The sequence below is a fragment of the Caretta caretta genome, chromosome 1, assembly GCF_965140235.1.
Source record: "Caretta caretta isolate rCarCar2 chromosome 1, rCarCar1.hap1, whole genome shotgun sequence".
In the NCBI taxonomy this organism is placed as follows: Eukaryota; Metazoa; Chordata; order Testudines; family Cheloniidae; genus Caretta; species Caretta caretta.
In genome coordinates, this window is record NC_134206.1 from 338,761,722 (window position 1) to 338,782,066 (window position 20,345).

A 20,345-nucleotide genomic window follows, 5' to 3' on the forward strand; every position below is an offset into this window, starting at 1 on the left:
GGGGGTATAACAACTTGTAACATCCCATGCCGGAAGGAGAGGGAGAATAACCCAGTGGAGAAAGAGACAGTAGCCTGATGGTTAGGGTGAGATCCTTGGGGTGGGGAGATTTTACTTCAATTTCCTGCTCCATCCATAGACTTTCTGTGTGACCATTCTGTGCCTCAGTTTCCCACCTTCTTTAAAAAAAGTGGGAATGATACCTTGAGGTAGGTTGTGAGGATAAAAACATTAAAGAGGAGCTCAGGTACGATGGACTTGGGTGCCTTACGAGTGCCTTAGATAGAGTATTCCATAGGGGAAGTTCTGATAATTACCTTGATATGCTGAAACTTTAAACTGGTGGCCTTCACAATAGAATGCTTTATTTTCTAAAGTTCTGTGAAAACCAATCTCTTTCACTTAAATCCAATATTTAAACAAGTGGCTTCTTCTCAGGCTAATTTGTCTTGTGTCTTAACAGTCTCCCATCCCCGCAATTAGCCTTCGACGTCTGTCTGAGCTATAGACGCTCCACAGGGGATCCTAACATGTAGCCTTATGGAGGGGAGTGCGGGGGGAGAAGATTCCTGGCTCTGCTGTTTGCATGTGGTACAGCCAGTGTGATCAGAGCGCTAACAGAGCAGGCTATGTAATTACATGTCTCTAGTAAGTGTGTTAGCTCCACAGGGAGCTGAGTCCATTTGGAGAGGAGGAGAAATAGATTTTATTTTTTTGGGTAAGGTGAAAAGGGTGAGTGCATAACCCAGTTCTCACTCGAATATGATAAAGGTAATTGTTGCTCTCAAGTGAATGCCTGGCGCTTCCTGGTTCTGCTCCTCTCGTTCATTGCTCATGTCTGTATTATGCAGACGTCTGCTTTCCAAAGAGAGGAGCAGGTTTTTATGAGAAGAGAGAAGAAAATTGCCCATTTTGGAAGCGGTATGTTGTGATATTTATTAGCATTGGTTCTGCATCAGTACTGTGGGGGGAAGGAGCAGAGAGTCTGGGATATTGCTGCTTTATCCACAATAAAGATAATGACAATTAAATCAATTAATCGTATTCAATATGGTGGGTGTGGGGGGGAGGGAGAGGGTTGTATCCTGTATTCTAACCTCTCATGTAGGTGTTTGATATGAGTCTTGTGTTCCTGCAGCTTACTGTAGCTTTGTACATCTAATCTTTAAATATCCTGCAGCTTCCGATATCTCATTCTTCCAGCAGGCTCTCCATTCCATTTCTCTCCTCCCCCTAGTGTAAAATTTGGCCTAGCTTCAGCTTTTTTTCTGGATTGAGAAGGGGTGGTTGTTGTTTGGTGTTTTTTTTCCTACTCCATCTCTAGGAAAATGCTATCTGACCCTGATTCTGGATTTCTATTTTTGTAGTTTGCTGTAGGTGCTGCTGGATGCTTTGCTGTGATACAAGGCCGAAGGCTGACCAAATCTGAGGGAGGATTTGTATGTAGGAAGAGAAGGTTATGGCTGTTCAGCGTGCTCCAGAATCTGCCCTTAGCTTGTTGATGGTAAGTGCTTGCTGAAATGTGGAGCTTATTGAGGGGCTGGTGGGGAGATTGCATGGATCCTGAGCAGAAAATCATTGAGAGACCATGTTGACTACATGCTTTTCTTTAATAGGTCCTGGAGAACTTTGAAAATGAGTTCATTTGGAACATACATAGAAACATTCCTCTGATGGTGGTTTTAAGCATATTGACCACTAATAATGTTCATATTTTGAAATGCCTTTAATATACAGGTATATTTGCATCTTGGTTTATCCCAACCTGTAGAGACTTCCACATAGTTCATCATATGAGAATGTAAAATCTGTCTTTTCTTCCTTCTGCTTTCTCTCATTTTTTCCTTGCTAATTGCAAGACAGCTAAATGCCAAGGAGTCTTTTCCCCCATCAATCCATGTACATATGTCTTTAACAATGAATGGATGCTTAGAGATGATGCTGTTATCATCATTTGGTAAACCAGTGAATAGTCACTTGACTAGCTAATGAGTATGCTGGATGTGATATTGACTACAACCTGTAGATAGAAATGGCTAGTGTTTATATGAGACATTTACTACATGTTGCGCTACTGACCTACTTTTCAAAGTTCTGCAGATTTATAATATTTCAAAGAAGATTATTTAGCATAAAACGTGGCGGCTGAGTCCAGGAAAATAATGGTATCTTGCTGCAATTAAAATAAACCTTTGGTGGCATCAGAGATGGATATTAAGCTTTATTTTTGTTTCAATCTCTCTCTCTCTTTTTTAAAAATCATTTGTGTTGCCATTTTCTATGCTGCAGCATAAGAAGGAATTTTAGTGTAAGATCTCTGCTGGATTTGTTTGTGTCCAAATGTCTCCGTAACATTTCCACAAGAGGCTTTTTACAAGCAAAGAGCAAGTGCAATATATATATATATATATATATTGATCTTTGCTTTCTGACTGAGAAAGGGAATGTCTCCTGGAACATAGCATTTGCAGACATGATGAGTTTATCAAGGGGATGCTGCAGGATAATAGGTCTGTAGCGTCTTGAGTTGTTAACAAAGGTCAAGCTGAGAAGGGCAAATCTTATGTCTGTTGCTTGAAACCCTAAATACGCTATTAAATGTACTGATGATTTGTTTTTATATTTGTTGGAAACTAATGTGCTATACAGGCTGCCCTTTCTTTCTTCCATCTCTCCCAGGCTTTTTAATGGTCTCTTCCTTTTCCCTGCCTCTGACCTTTCACAGGTATACTAAAAGGTCCCCAGCTTCTAAAGCAGTCAGTGCAAATAGTTGTAGGAGGAATTATTTATTTTGTTTTACTTCTGTCTTAATTCTCAGCCTGTATTTTTATCTTTCCAATTTACCCCCCACCTTGTTTTATTTCTTTTAGCCAGTTCTGTATGTTGGGTGAAATTCTGTCACTGTGCAAAGCTGCCTGAAAAATGTGCACCCAAAAATCTGAGTTTCTACAGCTCTGTGCACAACAAGGCATGCCCACATGTATATGTATCCTGTATTCTACCTTGCAGTACTATTTTCTGAAGTTTACTGTGCATCTAATCTCTAAATATCCTGCAGCTTCTGTTATCTCAATTCTCATGCACCTGTATGTAACATAGCGGCAAATTTTGTGGTGTAGATCCCTTTATTGGCTACTTCGCTAGTGCATAACTGCCCAATACTGCTACCAGTTATTGGAGCTACTCCTTTAGCTCAAGTGGTAGGGTTGTGTGCCATGGATCTGAAAGTCTTGGTTTCTAACCCTTCTGACAATCTCTTTAGAGGGTTGATATAGTGCTGGGACAGGGAAATATGCATTGAAACTCAGTAACACATGCCCCAAGCTTCTAGGTTCAAATGTCTCTCTGGGGCTTCTGTGCAAAGGGGTGTTGTTCTGGCGTATTCTGAATGGGATGAAGATTTGTAGCTAAAAAAATTCTACTGCCCTTTTGCCTCTGCTGTTTTGTTTTGTTTTGTTTTCTGGTGTATGACGAGATATAGCCACCAATCAGAATCCCCGCCTTTGCCTCTATTTAAAATGCATGCTTGAGCAGCCTGCCCTTGGGTCAGTAACAACTACTTACATCATCCTGCTGTAATGGAACCTTTTCTCCGAATTCCCCTACACGAAAAGGATTAAACCCTTCACCTTCAGGAAATAGCTCTTAATGCTGTGGTGGGCTATCCACATCAAGGGAACCTTTTCTAAACATTTTCAGTACCACACTTTCCCATCAGTAATGTGTGCTTCAAGGGTTCCATCATCCTTTTTTTTTTTTTCAGGCACAAAAGCAGTGCTGTTGGAGAGGGGTTACTTCTCTGTGCATGGTATAAGACTACTACTACTTAGCCTTTAAATGGTTCTTCCAAGTGGAGATCTCCAGGCATTTACCTAAGGTGGTGATGTTATCTCTATTTTACAGATAGGGAAATCAAGGCAGTTAATGGGCTTGCCCAAACTCATACACACAGTAAGTCAGTGGCAGATATGGGAATGTAGATGACCCAAACACTGGACCATACTGCTTTCCCAAATGCCACTGGCAATTGTCATGGAAAATTATCATTTGTGGTCATGCCGACGGCATGCTAGGCACTTCCCATATGTACCAGCTGAGTATGCCCCAAGGGGCTCACAGATTAAGGAAAGACAGGCAGGCAGGCCTGGTCTGCACAAGGTTTAACTAATGGTGTGATCTAATTAAATCAGTGCAAACCTTGTGTGGACAGTCTTATTTCAGTTTATTATTATTTTTATTTATTTATTTGTGTAGCACTAGTGCCTAGCAGCCCCAGTGATACACCCAGGACTCCCATTGTGCTAGGACCTGTACAAACACAGAACAAAAAGACTGTCCTTGCCCCACAGGGGCTGTCTTTTTGTCTGCTTTTACATCAAAATAATCATGTCCACACAGGCTAGAACTAGCTTAAATAAATTGGTTTAAAAACAGATTCAAGTTCAACTGGTGCAACTTTCCCCTATAGACAGAAGTCAGGGAAGAGGCCCAGTGAAAGGGCTTTTTTACACAAATCCAAATTGGGTTTTTCCTGCTGTAGAGTTGTTACATTTAATAAAATGGGAACGGACTGAAAAGTTTAAATGTGAATCCCTTATTTCTTGGCAATGATCCTTCATTATTAGAAATGACTTGAGCCTGGGCAGTGCCTTGCCTTGCAGAATTCATGTTACCAAGCTGCACAGATTGCAACAGACAAGCAGTGTCACTTCCTCTGGAACCGAGGAAGTAGCCTGCTACAGAGCATCAGCAGTTTTATCTGTAGGATCACCTGATCACTAGCGTCCAGGTTGCATCAGCCTCTGTGTTCCAGGAGGAGTGAGCATTATAAGGGTGTAAGAGCATGTGTATCTTCATCCCAGACAAGCCATTGCATTTTCTGTGTCAGGCTCTTTAGCACTGATGCAACAACAGTACAAATTTTATGTTCATCTGATCAGTCTGCTGCAATGTTTTAAAGCAGCAGACAAGTATTGATCATGGGGGGTTTAATGACATAGTAAGTTATGTTACCTGGTTTCTGTTGAGACAGCATCACAGCATTTCATCCAATTAGTTCTCAGGGATGTGACCTTTTAGAGTACCATAGGTTAAAACACCTTTTAATATGCACTGATTGACTGCAGAGGTTCAGAATGGGAAGGCATCAACCACAGTTGTCCTCAGCAGTTAAGCCAAAATGCTGCTGCACAAAATGATCTCCTCCTGTCATGTCATTCACCTTTCCATTGGCTCTGCTTCCCCTGTATCTCACGATGAAGCTTCTCTTTCTCCTCAGCAAGGGCGTGGTGGGCCCTACTTCCGTTCACATCTGAGCTTTTGTCTCCTGCTTCCCCTCGTGTTGTCTTCACTGCCTCCTATCTAGCTAATGTAGCATCCCTATCTGCCTGGATATCTCTTTTAGCGCCAATCTCCTTACAGGTTTTGATGGACAGACCTGGTTCTTCTGGATCCCACCTCCAGCCCAGCAGGGTGTAACTTCTTTAGTTTCTTCCCATATGAATTTAGTTGGTGGTGCCTCCAACCGCCTCCCTCCTTCCGGGCAGGGTCACCAGGGCAGCTTGGAAGGAAAATTACAATAACACAACCACATACAATATATGCAACACAGTCATTATACTAAACAGGAAGTAAATATAACATAACAGGGTAAACCACTACTCTCACGCTCACTGGTGGCCATGCCAATAATACCCGTGAATTTCCTCTGTCACATGACCTGATATTGCAAACCAAACAATTAGTCTCCTGTTTGTACATGTATTTTGTAGGGGCCCTTGATAACTCGTGACAACAATATCTTCCGTAACAGCAATAAACAACCTAGCTGACTTCATTCAGTACAGCCCAAAAGATTCTCATGTGGGATAAAATGGTAAGTCCTTCCATGGATTTAATAGGCTGCAGGTAATAAAATCCCCAAACCTTCAGCCCCTGGCTTGAGGACACAGATCAGGGAGTCTCCCAGACAATTTCCCTGACCATCTAAAAGATGGTCCATTCACAAGTCCATCAATGATTCTTCAGTTCAGAGATGGATCTTGACTCCTCAGCCACTGCCGACCACTGCTGAATAAGTGATGATCACAGCTGGCAGGGATCCTCTTCATGCAGGAATAAGGCTGCTTCTTGTCCCAAGATTTCCCCTCACCACAAAGGGATGCAGGGGTCAGGTGCAGATACAAAACTCCACTAAACATCCTCACTCCCCTAGAGCTCAGATAAACTCACAGTGGTCAGGCAGCCCTAAGCTAGCTGCCAGAGCAGGAGAGGCTGATTTCACCTAAGGCACAGAAGCACTAACTCAGGGACAGGGGCCCTGCCAGCTTGGGGGAGGATAGCAGGTGTGGCTGGATGGCCACCAGTGCACCTCATCAGGGGAGGGGTAGTGTCTGAAGGAAAGGAGGGGGTAGAGTCAAATGATTGACAAGTAAAAGCTTCAGAGCTAGCCTGACCAATAGGAAGTGAGATGTGCCCTCTGGGAGTCATAGGTGCCGAGTTTCTAATCTGCCAAGGGGTGCTCCCCCCCGGCGCCACCCCTTCCCTCAATGCCCCAACTCCGCCCTGCTTCTTCCCACCCCTGCTCCACCTCTGCCCCGTCTCTTCCTGTCCCACCCTCTCCCCTGAGCATGCTGCACACTCGCTCCTCCCCTCCGCCCTCCCAGTGCCTCCAGACATCGCGAAACAGCTGATCCGTGGCAGGTGATAGGCACTGGGGGCACTGATTGGCAGGGCACACCGGTGGGCAGGAGGCACTGGGGGGAGGCGGAGGTTCTGATGGGGGGCTGCCAGTGGGTGCTAAGCACCCACCATTTTTTCCCATGGGTGCTCCAGTCCTGGAGCACCCTTGGAGTTGGTGCCTATGCTAAGAGCATTGAGAGGGGAAAGCCCAGAAAGGGTAGGACTTACTGTGGGACAGCTCATGAGTCTCAGGGTGCATGCAGGGATCCCCCTGAGAACTGGCCTCTGGGTATCTGGAGGCAACGGCCCTCAGCTTGGTCCTTTCCCTCTTCAAGGTGGCTCCCGGTTTAAAGACCTTTGTTGGGAAAACTCCCCACGCAGGCAGGGCCCCTGTCCCTCGAAATAGTGTCTCACTTACTTGGGTGCCTAGCAGACTCTGAATCTGCCCTTGGCCCCCCTTTCCTCCCCAGGACAGTGCATCCCCCTGAGTTGTTAGCGCACAGAGACCCAGGAACCTAGGTAAGCCCCCTGATGGTTACACTGAGGTGCTTATTTGGCCCCCATTACCATAGTATCTGAGCCCCTCATGGTCACTGTTGGACTTAACCTTCCAAATACCTTCTAGGGCTACGTAAATGATCAATAATAAATGTCAGCCCTCCCTAAATAATGTTCCATTTAGAAATCATGTATATCTTAGTACAATAGTAACGACAATCGCTTGTGTTTATAGAGGCATCTTTGGTCCCAAAGAGCTTTGTAAAGTTTAAAACATCACTAACACTATGAAATAAAAATAACACTGACAACACCTATCTATAATATCCAGTTACATTATAAATGGAGGATGCTGAGGCACAAGGTGGGATTCAGGATACCTGGGTTCCACTCCAGTATCTTTGTGAATTTCCTACTTAAGGTAGGCTATTTCAAAGGAGCTGAATGCAGTCAGGTGCCTGAATTGCACTAAATCAATGGGCGCTCAGTTCCAACTCCTTTCGGTTCCTTTGAAAATCCCAGGGCCTGTTTCTCTGTGCCTCGACTTCTCCCTTTTTAAAAAGGGAATAATACTTCCCTCTCAGAAGTTAGACTTAACTCTTCAGAGTCTCTCAAACACTTCAGAATGTTTGGCCCTGATCTTACTTCTGTTGAAGTGAAAGGCACAAACCTCAAGGGCTGGCCCTTGTGCTGAAAGGCCTTTATACAGGAGTAGTAGTGCTTATTATTGCTACCAAACATATAAAATGCAATGCCTGCTTTTGCTGGCTTTAGAGGTATTGGTCTTGATAACAGCTTTGACTCTTCATAAACATAGGGCACAGAGGGACGGCTAAATTTACATCCACTAAACCCATCCTCGTGAGTGCAAATTGGGTAGTTAGCAGCCTACCCAGCTTCCATGTGCAATGCAAGTTTTGGGCAAGTAGATGCTGGACCACAGAGCCCAAATTTAGATCCCTGAACTGAAGGAAATGTGTTCTATACTATTCAGGCTGTGCCCGTTACATCTATGGCAAGACAGCTTGGTTTGGAGGATCATATTAATGCCTTTGGGAGAAGCAGTGTTACAAAAGAAGGGTGAGCTCATTCACTATCTAACTGTAAGTGTCACTTCTCAGGTTGAAATTATCTCACTGTTTACTACCCTCACTCAGTATATGTAACAAGCACATGACATTTTAACCTTGTGGCTCTGACCTCTACCTACCAATTAAGTGACCTCAGCCCCTCGGATGTAGATCTGAGCTGCCTCATTCCTTTCAAGCAAGCGAAAAGCACACAGCTGTTTCTACACAGGGCTTAATGCAGAAGCACCTGCAGTCCTCATTTGGCTTCAGGGGGTCTTCAGCACCTGTTGGAGGACAACACCGTGTCATCAGTTTGTAAGGAGAACATTCTGTTGCTTAGAAATGGATAGTGCAATATTGCCTAGAATCAGGCCCGCAGCTGCCTTTTCACCCTCTCATGCCACGGTTTCAAATTCAAATCTGAAAGGGTGAAATGAAATCACCAGACCAGGTGATCACATAGTGCTTATTATAATCATAGCACCTAAGAGTCCCAATCATGCACCAGGACCCCTCTTCTTGCAGGTCCTTTTACTAAATATACTAATTTGTGGTTTTACCACAAGCCTTGGGCATGAGCTGATGTGTAGCTGCACAGTTCCAAGATCACCCTCCCTACAGGCCAGCTCTGCTGGTTGATGTGTTGGAGGATGGGGGCGGAGGAGTCAAGTAGCTGCTCGGGGGGGAGAGGGGGAGTGGCCGACGCCCAGCATTTTATATAACACTTTGGTCTAATTTTGGTTGTTGGGTTTAGTGTGCAGGCGCTGGGTTGTGTGGATGGCCTGTGATAAACTGGAAGCCAGATGAGATGATCTGGTAGTCCGTTCTGGCCTTAAACTCTATAATGCTTGCTCCTAATTACCCCTCCAGGCCTGGACTCTGGCCCTCATTTATTTTTGTGTAATTCTGAAATGCTCACCACAATGATATCGAGGCTCCATTCGCAGTGTAAACTGGTGAGAGAAAGAGGCCAGGATGTTAATATTACAAATACAGAAGCCACTTAATTCAACTCAGTCAGGTTGAATCCTTGGATTGCAATTAACCTCTTTGTGATGGGATCTGTTATGTGATACCTGTGCTATTTTAGCTGGAGAATGATGAAATTATTACCATTGTAATTCTGTTACAGCACATGTGACTGATTTCCTTTTCTTTCTTTTTTGCACGCATGGTTTTTAAAGTGTGAATGAGCAGATGGCAATGTTTCCATGCCTGACTTTTCCCCTTTATTACCATGCTCAAATCCAGGCACAAAACAGAATGCTAATTTGATGATGTTTACTAAGGATAAGGTGGTAGTTTTCATTTCAGGAACATTTTTCAACCACTCATTCAGAATGACTGGGAAGATTTTTTTTTAATTATTATTTATTTTTTGTCCAAGACATAGTCATCAATTTTGTATGAGATTATAGAAATTGGATGTTTCTGGGAATGAGTTAGTGGGCATTTGAGTAGGCTTTCAGTATGATTAATGTGAGGTTCTATACAATTAAGAGACAAGTGGTCAATTAGCAGCATGGATGGATCACTTGGTGTATTGACAATGAAAGTTCTCAGAGTATATTTTTTTAAACAAAAATTGATTATTTGTTAATTTGACAGTGTTGATTTATCCCCAAGACATAATTAATAATAAATTATTCTGTAATTATATTATTTCACCCAAAATATTTCAGTTTCACGTGTGTAACAGTCCAGTCGTTACTTACTGTAGTTATTCAATTCCCTGAACTCTGGCTATGCAAGTCTTAGGGCTTGTCTACGCTAAAGGGAAAAGTCGATCTAAGCTACACAATTTGAGTTACGTGAATAGAGTAACTCAAATCGACGTAGCTTAGATCTACTTACCGCGGAGTCCGCACTATGCAACGTCAATGGGAGACGCTCTCCCATCGACTCCCCTTACTGTTCTCGACCAAATGGAGTACAGGAGTCAACAGGAGAGCGATTGGTGGTCGATCTGGCGGGTCTTCTCTAGATCCACTAAATCAACTGCCGATGCATCGATCACCACAGCGTCGATCCTCCGGTAAGTGTAGACAAGCCCTTATTTCCATAGTAACTCTATACTTATTTCTCAATACAATGAAAAGCGTTTATTCCAATTGGCTAATGATATGAACCAGTCACAGTATAGGGAGTTCCAAAATTTCTGTATGGTTACTTCTCAATAAATACAGTGAATGTGCAAGTCTCTGTAATCTGGCAACTATATTTCAGCCACTTATATTAGCTTTAGGGTCAATAAAAATGTATATTTTTTGAAAAAATAAACAGATTTTTAAAATTTAAATCAGATTATTTTGATTTTATTATGTAAATTACAGTATGTTTTTCTTTTTTAAAAATAAAACTAATTAAAATGAAATCTGAATTTAATACAAAATATGTTAAGGCCTAAATTTATTCTAATCTCTTAAAACACCTATATAAAAAAATAACAATGCTGAATCCATGATCCTCCATCAAAATCTTTGAGTTAAAGGCTGCTTTTCTATATAAAAAAAAAATCTAACTTTTGAGGTCAAGCTTTATAAATGTGGCACGATAGATCATGTATTGTATTAAAGACTTGTTTTGTTGAATAAAAATACATTTTATATTCTGTTTTTGTGTGTTTAATTAAATTCCAGTTACCATCCTAACAATCCTAAAGCAACTTGACATAAATTGTGAGCAAAACATTAATTATCTAGTAGATAAGCAATATACCATTCACCATTTTCTAACTTACTAAAATGTACAATTAATTCATTAGAATCTGAAAATATTAAGCTATATAATGGGTTAAATAAACATATATAATTATAGTTGCATCCTCCAGGGTAGAAAAAAATATACTAAATCTGATGTAAAAGGCTCTATTTGGTTGTAAATCAACATGTTGTAATGGTTATATCAACCAATGGGAAAACAGCTGAAGTACAAATGGACAAGTTGATTACAATCAATGAATTAAATTGACTCAGTTCACGAGGTGATTTAAATCACATTGATTTAAATCAATCCACCCCTGAGTTTCATTTTAGAGCAGTTAGCCAGCAACAAAAATGGCTGCCTCAGCTTCGAAGAAGCTTCAAAGTACAAGACAATAAAATAATACCAAAAAAGAAATCATAATAAAAGTTTAAACTTATTTATCTTTTTAAATGATCTTTTTTACTATCCCATAGCATGTTAACAGAGTGACTAAGCTGTATATATTTCCCAGAAGAAGAGTTTTGCACGTTGAAACCTCTTGCTCCATCAAGATTGTAGTGACCCTTGAAACAGACAAATGTGAATAAACAGATCTCAGTATATGGCACAGAACATGCTTTAAAGGGTCATTAAGAAGCACCGGATCAAAGTTATTTGGGGGTTTTTTTAAGAAAGAAGAATGAATTTAAAAATCAGTGCATGGTTTGTTCTTTCAGAATAAGTAAAATGAGATGTTCATACCATTCCCTTGTCACTTGACATTGAGCAGATGCTTCCTGCTCATATTGTGGTGTCAGCATGGCCTTTTGGGGCAAACCAACTGTTAAATAATAGCATGCACTTGTCCTGAGCAATATGGACGGGCATCTCATGCTCCAAGAGGCTCAGATATGAATGCACACAACTAATATTCCTTAAGCACTGCTGAAAGATGTTTGAAGTGTAAGGTATTAAGGTGGGGCATTCAGTAATGAAGCCCAAGAAGCTGATGAGGTTATGAGAACTGGCAATTTGGCTACAGTTCAAAGAAATAAAAGGCAGTGGTGAAAGGACTGTAGATCACTTCCAGTGCCAGTTCCAGTCCTTGGTCCTAATCTTTAAGGCCCTCGAAGAGCTGGGGACAAAGCTTCCTTGAATGATGCCAACAGCCAACCAGAGAAGATAAGATTGAGCCCAAGCTTAATTCTGTTCAGAGTGTGTTACAAAACCCACCTGTTTGCAAAAGCTTTCCTTTGATAACTGAAGACAAAGAATTGCAATGGCCAAGACGGTACAAAGCGGCCAAATGTAGGAAAGGCAAAGAGCGGAATCCACTAAGGACAATTGTACAATTCTTAATTACCTTATCTGGTGCTCAGCTAGAGCTACCAAAACTAAAATACTCTCTCTCTCTCTCTGTCAGTGCAGGATTGTTCCCAACAGTGAGTTCTCCCTTGCTCCCATCCCAACTCATCTAACCAGTTTTAAACCGTTAAATATCTAAAAAGTAACTCCTTTATGGGGTGCTCCAGTAATATAGATATCAAAATCCATTTTGAGCATATTTCTCATCTCTGGGCAGCCTGTGATCCTAAGACTTGAAGCCTCTCCGGTTTAGTTACCAGTAACTTGGGTAACATTAATGGAGAAATGTTGTATAACAAATGTTCAGACTAATATACGTTTGATTTTTGCAACTAATGTATTAAAGTAAAGCCAGAGACACAGCTTTGCAATAAATGTGGTTGAAATGTTTTTCATTCTGAATAATCTGAACATAATTGAAACTTAATGGTCAAAGGACAATGTATTTCCAGGTAATTAATTATTGGCCATGATAGTTGATAACCTAAAATTATACCTTGGGCCATTAACCGTAGGTCAGTAGTAGCCAGGGACATGCCTAGTCAAGGTCATTATTTCTACCATGGTATAGGCTACTGTAATAGGAAAGCATGAAAATTAGCTGTATTAAAACCTTTTTCCCCACTCTCTTCTCTCTTCAGCGATACAGGGCAAATAGTGCCCTCAATTACTCTGGATTTATAATGACTTTAATGGATTTACTCAGCATTTATACAGGTATCAATTTGAGCAGAATTTGGCATGTTGTCTTAAACATTTAAATTAAATAATTGCGTTATTCCATCTGATGCCACTGCCCATTGTAAATAGAAACAAATGTTCTTTGTGTCTGATCTCACTCCAATTCTTAGTGGATAAGTGTCCACAGCCCGAAAACAACTACAACAAGGCATACTCTTGTTAGGCGTTTCAGCAGTAGTCTGAGGAATGAGTGGCTCCTGGAGACTGAACTGTTATCTCATGTCTGTTTCATTAGCAGTAAACACTGCATCCAGCAGACAGTTTTGTAGGAAAGAATTCTTTATTAAGCATTCTGACTGGCCAGTCTTACATGCTGAAAATTTAGTGTGTGTTAGCAGCCTGGCCTCAGCTTGCATTCCTGAGACCCCTTGGTGTCACACAAAACAGGATCCCTCATGAAACCTGACCCTTTCTCCAGTTCCAACTATCATCCTACAATCACTACAAATTTTCCTGCCAGCTCAGAGCTGAGGCACATTAATGCTTTGGGGGATCGTGTCCTACTGTTTCTCATGTTCCACCTGTTTTGAGGATAAAACAGTACCCAGAATTGTCCAGCTGGTTCTCACCAAACCTAAACTCACCGAAAGAAGGATGATAAATAATATCTTGAAAAGAAACCTGAGAGTCACTGAAATAACTAAGACTTCTTTTTTTTAAATTGAAAAGAATTACAGTAAGAACTATCGAGTAAGGATAACATATTACAGTAACATCTTTCTTTTAAAAATGGTGATAGTCATGTTCACTGGTGGCCAAGGTTTTACATATTTGTTACATTAAACACAGCACAATAATGATGGTGTATCTTGTTTGGTTGTGTTCATCAAGTGTCCAGAAGTGTGCTAGGCAACTCCCATTGCATAAGATGGCTTCCTGCTCAAAAGAGCATAGCCCCATGGAAGTTAGGCACCTAAATACCTTTAAAAACCTAGCGCTGAGCTCTTCAGGGTAGAGAGTTGTCTTACTCTAAGGCCCCGCTCTTGCAATGGGACTGCACGGGGGCACTCGTGGATTACAATGATCCCTAAAAAGCCAAAATAGGGACCAGGATGGGGAAAGCAACAGAGCACACAAGCAATGATTGCACTGAAATGTGATGTACAACTTATTAGTGCTAAGATTTTTTCCCCTCTTAAGTTATTTTTTTTTGAGTCAGGTGCTGATCAAGAAAGGCAGCTTAATCAAACAGCATAAGTTGATTTCACGTTGGATGGAGCCAATATCACTTTTTGCATCCGTATCAAAGCAGACTTTGCAAACACCTGTATGCTCACTGATTCAGTGAAGGTAAAGGTCTCTCATCTTTATCTCTCATTTTCTTTGTATATCCAGTAGCTGATGCTTTCTGTTTGCTTTCCCATGCTTTGCGATGGGACATGCATGTAATTTCATTAATTGTGTCTCTGTTTTGGAAGGCCTATGCTTATAGCGTGAACACATTTTTAATAGCTTCTTGTCAGCCTAGATGGATGTACATTCAGCTGTTTCCTGGGAAATAGTTCTCGGTTAGAATAAGAGGCTTCTTGCCTTTGGATGCAGTATTTAAATTCCATTAGGGACCACTCATTATTTAGCACGTTGTGAATCAACGCGGTAGGGAAGATCAGCAAAAGAACGTTAATTAGAGATGGCCCAAAACCAAGCCCCAGATCCTGACATCTCTGAACACTGGGGAAGTTTGGATTTGGATCCACTTCCAAACACTCCAACTTTGGGTTGCCACTCATTACAGCATTTTTGACAGTGGTCCTGTGGTTAAGTTTGAAGAAGCCACTTTCAAATACAAGTTGCAGTTTTGAACTTTCTACACCTGTGTGCTCACATACCTGTGCCCGCACACATACTTTCACATGACATTTTTCATGTATAGCCTCAGGTTTATTTGTAAAAAATGTCTGTGTAGTTAAGCCCTGCCAAGCTGCACACCCATAATGTGCACCCTGGACACTTTTGAGACCTAGTTTGGACATGTGCCAAAGTGTGCCTGACTGAAAACGGGTTTTTTGGAATATAATATAATGGAACTGAAGAATACAATTCAGTCCTAGATGTGTTTGAATTATTGACTCATTGATGGGCAATAATAACTTTATTGCCAAAGTCAATATATGTAAAATACATACTTTCTGTCTTATTTAATGACTAACCTCTTGCTAAGAGGGCAGTCAGGTGGATATTTTCCAAGCAGTGCTCAAATTCTATTATTTGTGAGTAGAATGTATATGTACAGAATTTTGAGAATTTGTTTCTTAGAGACAGTGAGGGAGTCATCTTGCCATCAATGGCCCCATTCCTGCAGCCTTTAATCGACCTGAGCAGTATTTACTTACACAAGTAGTCCCATATCAATTGACCACTCTTTGATTGATGGTTGCAGTGCTAGGCCTGTTGATTTCAATGGAATTTTTGCCATATACTTCAATGGGAACATGCTTGGATCCTAATTCTCTTGGGGATAAATTCTGGTTTTGGCTACATGAGTGTAGATTCAGAGTAACTTCATTTTCCCCGGTAAGGTTAATTCTGATTTAAACTAATATAAAAAAGAGCAAACGTCAGCCCTTCTCTTAGTGCCTAATATAGTTGTCAGAAACTACAACACACAAAGCTCAGTCCAACCCTTCTTCACACTGTAGTCCTATGGTTTCAATCAGTAAAAATTTCTCATATGGATGAGGGTAACAGGACTGTGGGCATGTGCGTTGTTTGACTTTGGGGTTATTATTGGCTTATTGAATATTCCTGTTCAAAAAAGGGTGACTTCTTAGTAGTGATGTGTCATCAAATGTGTACTTTGCGTTGATATTTTTAGGTGCTAAAGCCACCATTTCAATGAAGCTGGGGTGGTGAAAATTGTCCATAACATTTTAGATATATAATTAAAGTACCATCTGCCTCTGAAATGCAGCAGATGTATAATTGATATTCACTGCTGATTTGCCACTTGATTTTTGAAGACATTCAATGCTATAATAGTTTATACAGTGGGATTCTAAATACCCATGTGAGAATTCTCCTCTGCACTTGTTCCCTACCAGAAGTATAACTATCTTTCCTAGCGCTCAGAAGGTAGAAGCAGTAAAAGATAATTTGCAATAAACCAAGCCAAAATGTTACAGCACGAGGATGTAAATAGATAAGAAGCTGCCTGACATTTTAAAAATTTCAAAGAGCGCCGTTCACTCCTGTAAAATCACAATTTTAGGCCGAAATGCTTGTTAGAAAAATTAAAATGTTACTCCCAGAAATAAACAAATCTTCTGCACTAATGAGGATCCATGCCTTATAACTCGGATTAGAAAGAGGGAGAGGTTTTTGCTTTTACGTGGAAATGTAGATCTCCCATTTGAAAATATGAACATTCCAGCAGCAGAAATGTTTAGGTTTTGGGAAATCAGAAGACCAACTGTAAAATGAAAGGCAAGCTTTCTTCAATGGAAGAACTGCACAGATGATAATCGGATTGAAACCCATAGCAGGTTGTTGGGGTATGTAAGGGTTAAGTAAAGACCTGAGTAACTGCTAGATTGGTACTGGGGAGGAAGGCATGGGTTTTTCAGCCTTTACATTCCACTCAAATCACATTTTCAAGCTTGTCTCCATAGCTATAAAGAAGCATATATTTTTTATGTTGTTGATTTGGTTTGTTTTATTTATCTATTTATTTAATTGAAAGCTGAGATTCTCTGGTAATTTCATAACTGGAACTTGGGCCTTAATAAAAGCATCAAATATCATGAGCCTTCAGATAAAACTGCGAGAGGGACTGGAAACATCTCTAATCTGTTTTAATTCTTCCTGAAAATAAAACCCACCTACTGTTTTGTTTTGTTTTGTTTTGTTTTTTAACCAAATTATTGACTGTTTTGCTTTAAAAAGACACCTCCCTCAACTTGAAATCTAGTCAATTTTAAAACAAAGAATTAAAATTTTCAGGTATAGCCTCGAGTTTCAGTACTCGAGTCCTCCTTCTAATTTTGTAGTTTTAAAATCACATTTCCTTATGTTTCTTGTAGATGTTTTTTCTCTTCCCTGTTCCTGCCTGAAAAGATCACTTCTATTTTTTGGGCAACGTTTTGGGGTTTTTTTGGAAAGGTCTCAGTTTTGTCCCAATAAGGAACAAAAACTAATTCTGAAACTTTGACATTTTTCATGAAATGGAAATCTTCTTTTCTGGCCAGTCCTACTGGCAGGACATGGGAAACTGGAGCTGACTAGCTACTAGTGCTGTCAAACATACAAAGTAAACAGAGAAAATGTTTTTTCTTTAATCTCTCTCTTACAGTCATGCTAGATGTTACACGTAACAACAGTAAGGGCTTGTCTAGATGGGCACTTTACAGCACTGCAATTTTCTTGCTCAGGGGGGTGAAAAAACGCCCCCCTGAGCACAGCAAGTTTCAGCGCTGTAAAGCGCCAGGGTAGACAGTGCACCAGCGCTGGGAGCTACGGAGGTGGGTTTTTTAGAGTGCTGGGAGAGCTCTCTCTTAGAGCTCCGGCGTGACTACACAAGCCACATTAAAGCACTGCTGTAGAGCGCTTTAACGTTGCCAGTGTAGACTATCTCTAAGGGTTTGTTTACACTGAATGTGGAGGTGTGGCTGCAGCATGTGTAGACATGTCCGAGCTAGTTTTGATCTATTTATCTAGATCAAAGCCAGCTTGAGTAACAATAGCAGTGAAGCCATGGCTGGATGGGTGGCAGCTGCTTAAGTATATAGCCAGGGTCCAGGTGGGGCTAGTCAGTGAAGACGCCCAAACTGCTGCAGTTGCTATTGTTACTCAAACTAACTTTGATCAAACTAACTACATCAGCTAGCTCGTGTATGTCTAAATATGCTGCAGTCACATATCCTGTTTTCAGTGTAGACACAAGTGTGATTTTTTTTTAAGCTAACCATATAATTTCTCTTTGGAGGGTCCTACTTGGTTTTATAACATTTTTTACAGTGCTTTGACATCTTTGAATGAAAGAGAATCTATACGTGCAAAGTATTCTGTATTTTTTTATTCCTGTCACCCTGGTCATGGACAAGGACCCCATTGTGCTAAGCACTGTACAAACACAGAACAGAAAAAACAGCACGTTCACAAAAGAGCTGGCAATCAAAGACGAGGAAAGGGGCAACAGATGGATACTGACAGATGGGGGAATACAAAGAAACAATGAGACAATATTGGTCATCAGAACAGCCTTTGTCAAATGGTTTGTAGGCTTTGTAGCAAAGGAGAGCTCTAATCTTCTTGGGCCTGTAGCGAGCTTTTGCTTCCCTTTCTAGGGTAAGGAATCATTCTGAAGTCAGCGTACACCAACTCTAACACGCTCAAGCTCCAGGGTGTGGTGTTTTAGCAGCAGAGCTAAGCCAGAAGTGTGTTGGGAGCGGAAGGCATGCGTGGATGAGGAGAGTGGGAGAGTGATGGGGTGCGGAGAGAAATGCAGAGGAGATGGAGACTCGAAATGGGTATGGAAAGAGGATATGGGGAGGGAGTAGACACCAGCACAGACATAGGGAAGGCATGGAGTTGCGATCCCAGGTCTTGGAACTGGGGGTGCTTCGTAGGAGGAAGGAGTAGACCAGATGCTGTCTGCCTATAGGGCACATCAGCTAACTGAATATCACCAGACTCTCTCTGACATTTTCCTTGCTCTTAAATTGGCTGTTAACATAACTTCCCTGTGCTCAGATTTTGAATGCTGCCTTGAGGATTGTGTGCGGCACTCACTTTTTCCATCAGTGTAAATGGATGTATTAGAACATGTAGCTCTTCAGTAATAAACAAATCTCAGCCTTTGAAAATATCAAGAGATTTAAAAAAAAAACTGAAAAAATAACACAGCACGCAGGAAGCAAATGACTTCTTGTGATCATTAGCTATCACTGTCCTTCTAATAACATGATAGTCTGTTAGATTGTGAGCTCTTCCGGGTAGGGGCTGGTCCTCTGTACAGGAGCCAGTACTGTGGGGGCCTGATCATGACTGAGGCCTGTAGGTGCTGCCAAGTTATTGACCAATATTAATTAATTAATTATTGTTAAGGTTCCTTCCCCACTCTGAACTCTAGGGTACAGATGTGGGGACCTGCATGAAAGACCCCCTAAGCTTATTCTTGCCAGCTTAGGTTAAAACTTCCCCAAGGTACAAACTTTTATCTTTTGTCCTTGGACCTTATACTGCCACCACCAAGCATGTTAAACAAAGAACAGGGAAACTGCCCACTTGGAAATGTCTTCCCCCTGAAATATCCCCCCAAGCCCTACACCCCCTTTCCTGGGGAAGGCTTGATAAAAATCCTCACCCATTTGCATAGGTGAACACAGACCCAAACCCTTGGATCTTAAGAACAATGAAAAAGCAATCAGGTTCTTAAAAGAGAATTTTAATTAAAGAAAAAGTAAAAGAAAAACCTCTGTAAAATCAGAATGGTAACTACCTTACAGAGTAGTCAGATTCAAAACATAGAGAATTCCTCTAGGCAAAACCTTAAGTTACAAAAAGACACAAAAATAGGAATATACATTTCATTCAGTACAACTTATTTTATCAGCCATTTAAACAAAACAGAATCTAATGCATATCTAACTAGATTGCTTATTAGCCCTTTACAGGAGTTCTGACCTGCATTCCTGCTCTGGTCCTAGCAAAAGCATCACACACACAGACAGTCCCTTTCTTTCCCTCCCCCCTCCAGCTTTGAAAGTAACTTGTCTCCTCATTGGTCATTTTGGTCAAGTGCCAACGAGGTTATCCTAGCTTCTTAACCCTTTACAGGTGAAAGGATTTTGCCTCTGGTCAGGAGGGATTTTATAGCACTGTATACAGTGCTTTATATTTATGACAATTATATTATCCTGGAGTATTGTTTATTCCAAAATTTTAAGAGCAAGAGATGCACTTTATAATCCCAGCATACACACAGAAAGTTAGAAACAAAACAAACATAAAAATACTTTATTTCCTGGAACCCAGAAATCTAGCACACAACAGCCAATTGCAGAGGAAGAGAGAGCAAACTGCCCCCTACAGCAGAGAGACATATTTCAACTCACGTCGCTCCAAAGTGATGCTCAAGACCTAAGGCTAGTCTACACTACAAAGTTGGGAGAGCTTAACTACATCGCTTAGGGCTGTGAAAAATGTCATGCCCTGTGTGATGTAATTAAGCCAACCTAAGCCCCAATGTAGACACCACTAGGTTGCTGGAAGAATTCTTCTGTGACCTAGTGTTGTAGCAACCAGGCAAGGTACTAACAAAGTTCAACAGCACTTTATTTTTAAAGTGGAAACCTCTTTACCAAGCTG

At 41.1% G+C, this 20,345-nt stretch overlaps 1 protein-coding gene across 1 annotated transcript in view; it reads left to right on the plus strand.

Annotated features, from left to right (window-relative positions):
- Positions 1 to 589: 589 nt before the first annotated feature.
- FRMD4A (FERM domain containing 4A) overlaps positions 590 to 20,345 on the plus strand; it is a 557,138-nt gene continuing 537,382 nt past the window's right edge. Inside the window, exons 1-2 of the mRNA XM_048836550.2 lie at positions 590 to 921; positions 1,368 to 1,504. Of these exons, the coding sequence (XP_048692507.2) occupies positions 1,460 to 1,504 (45 nt within the window). The 5' untranslated portion in view covers positions 590 to 921; positions 1,368 to 1,459. The remainder of the gene's footprint in view (positions 922 to 1,367; positions 1,505 to 20,345) is intronic.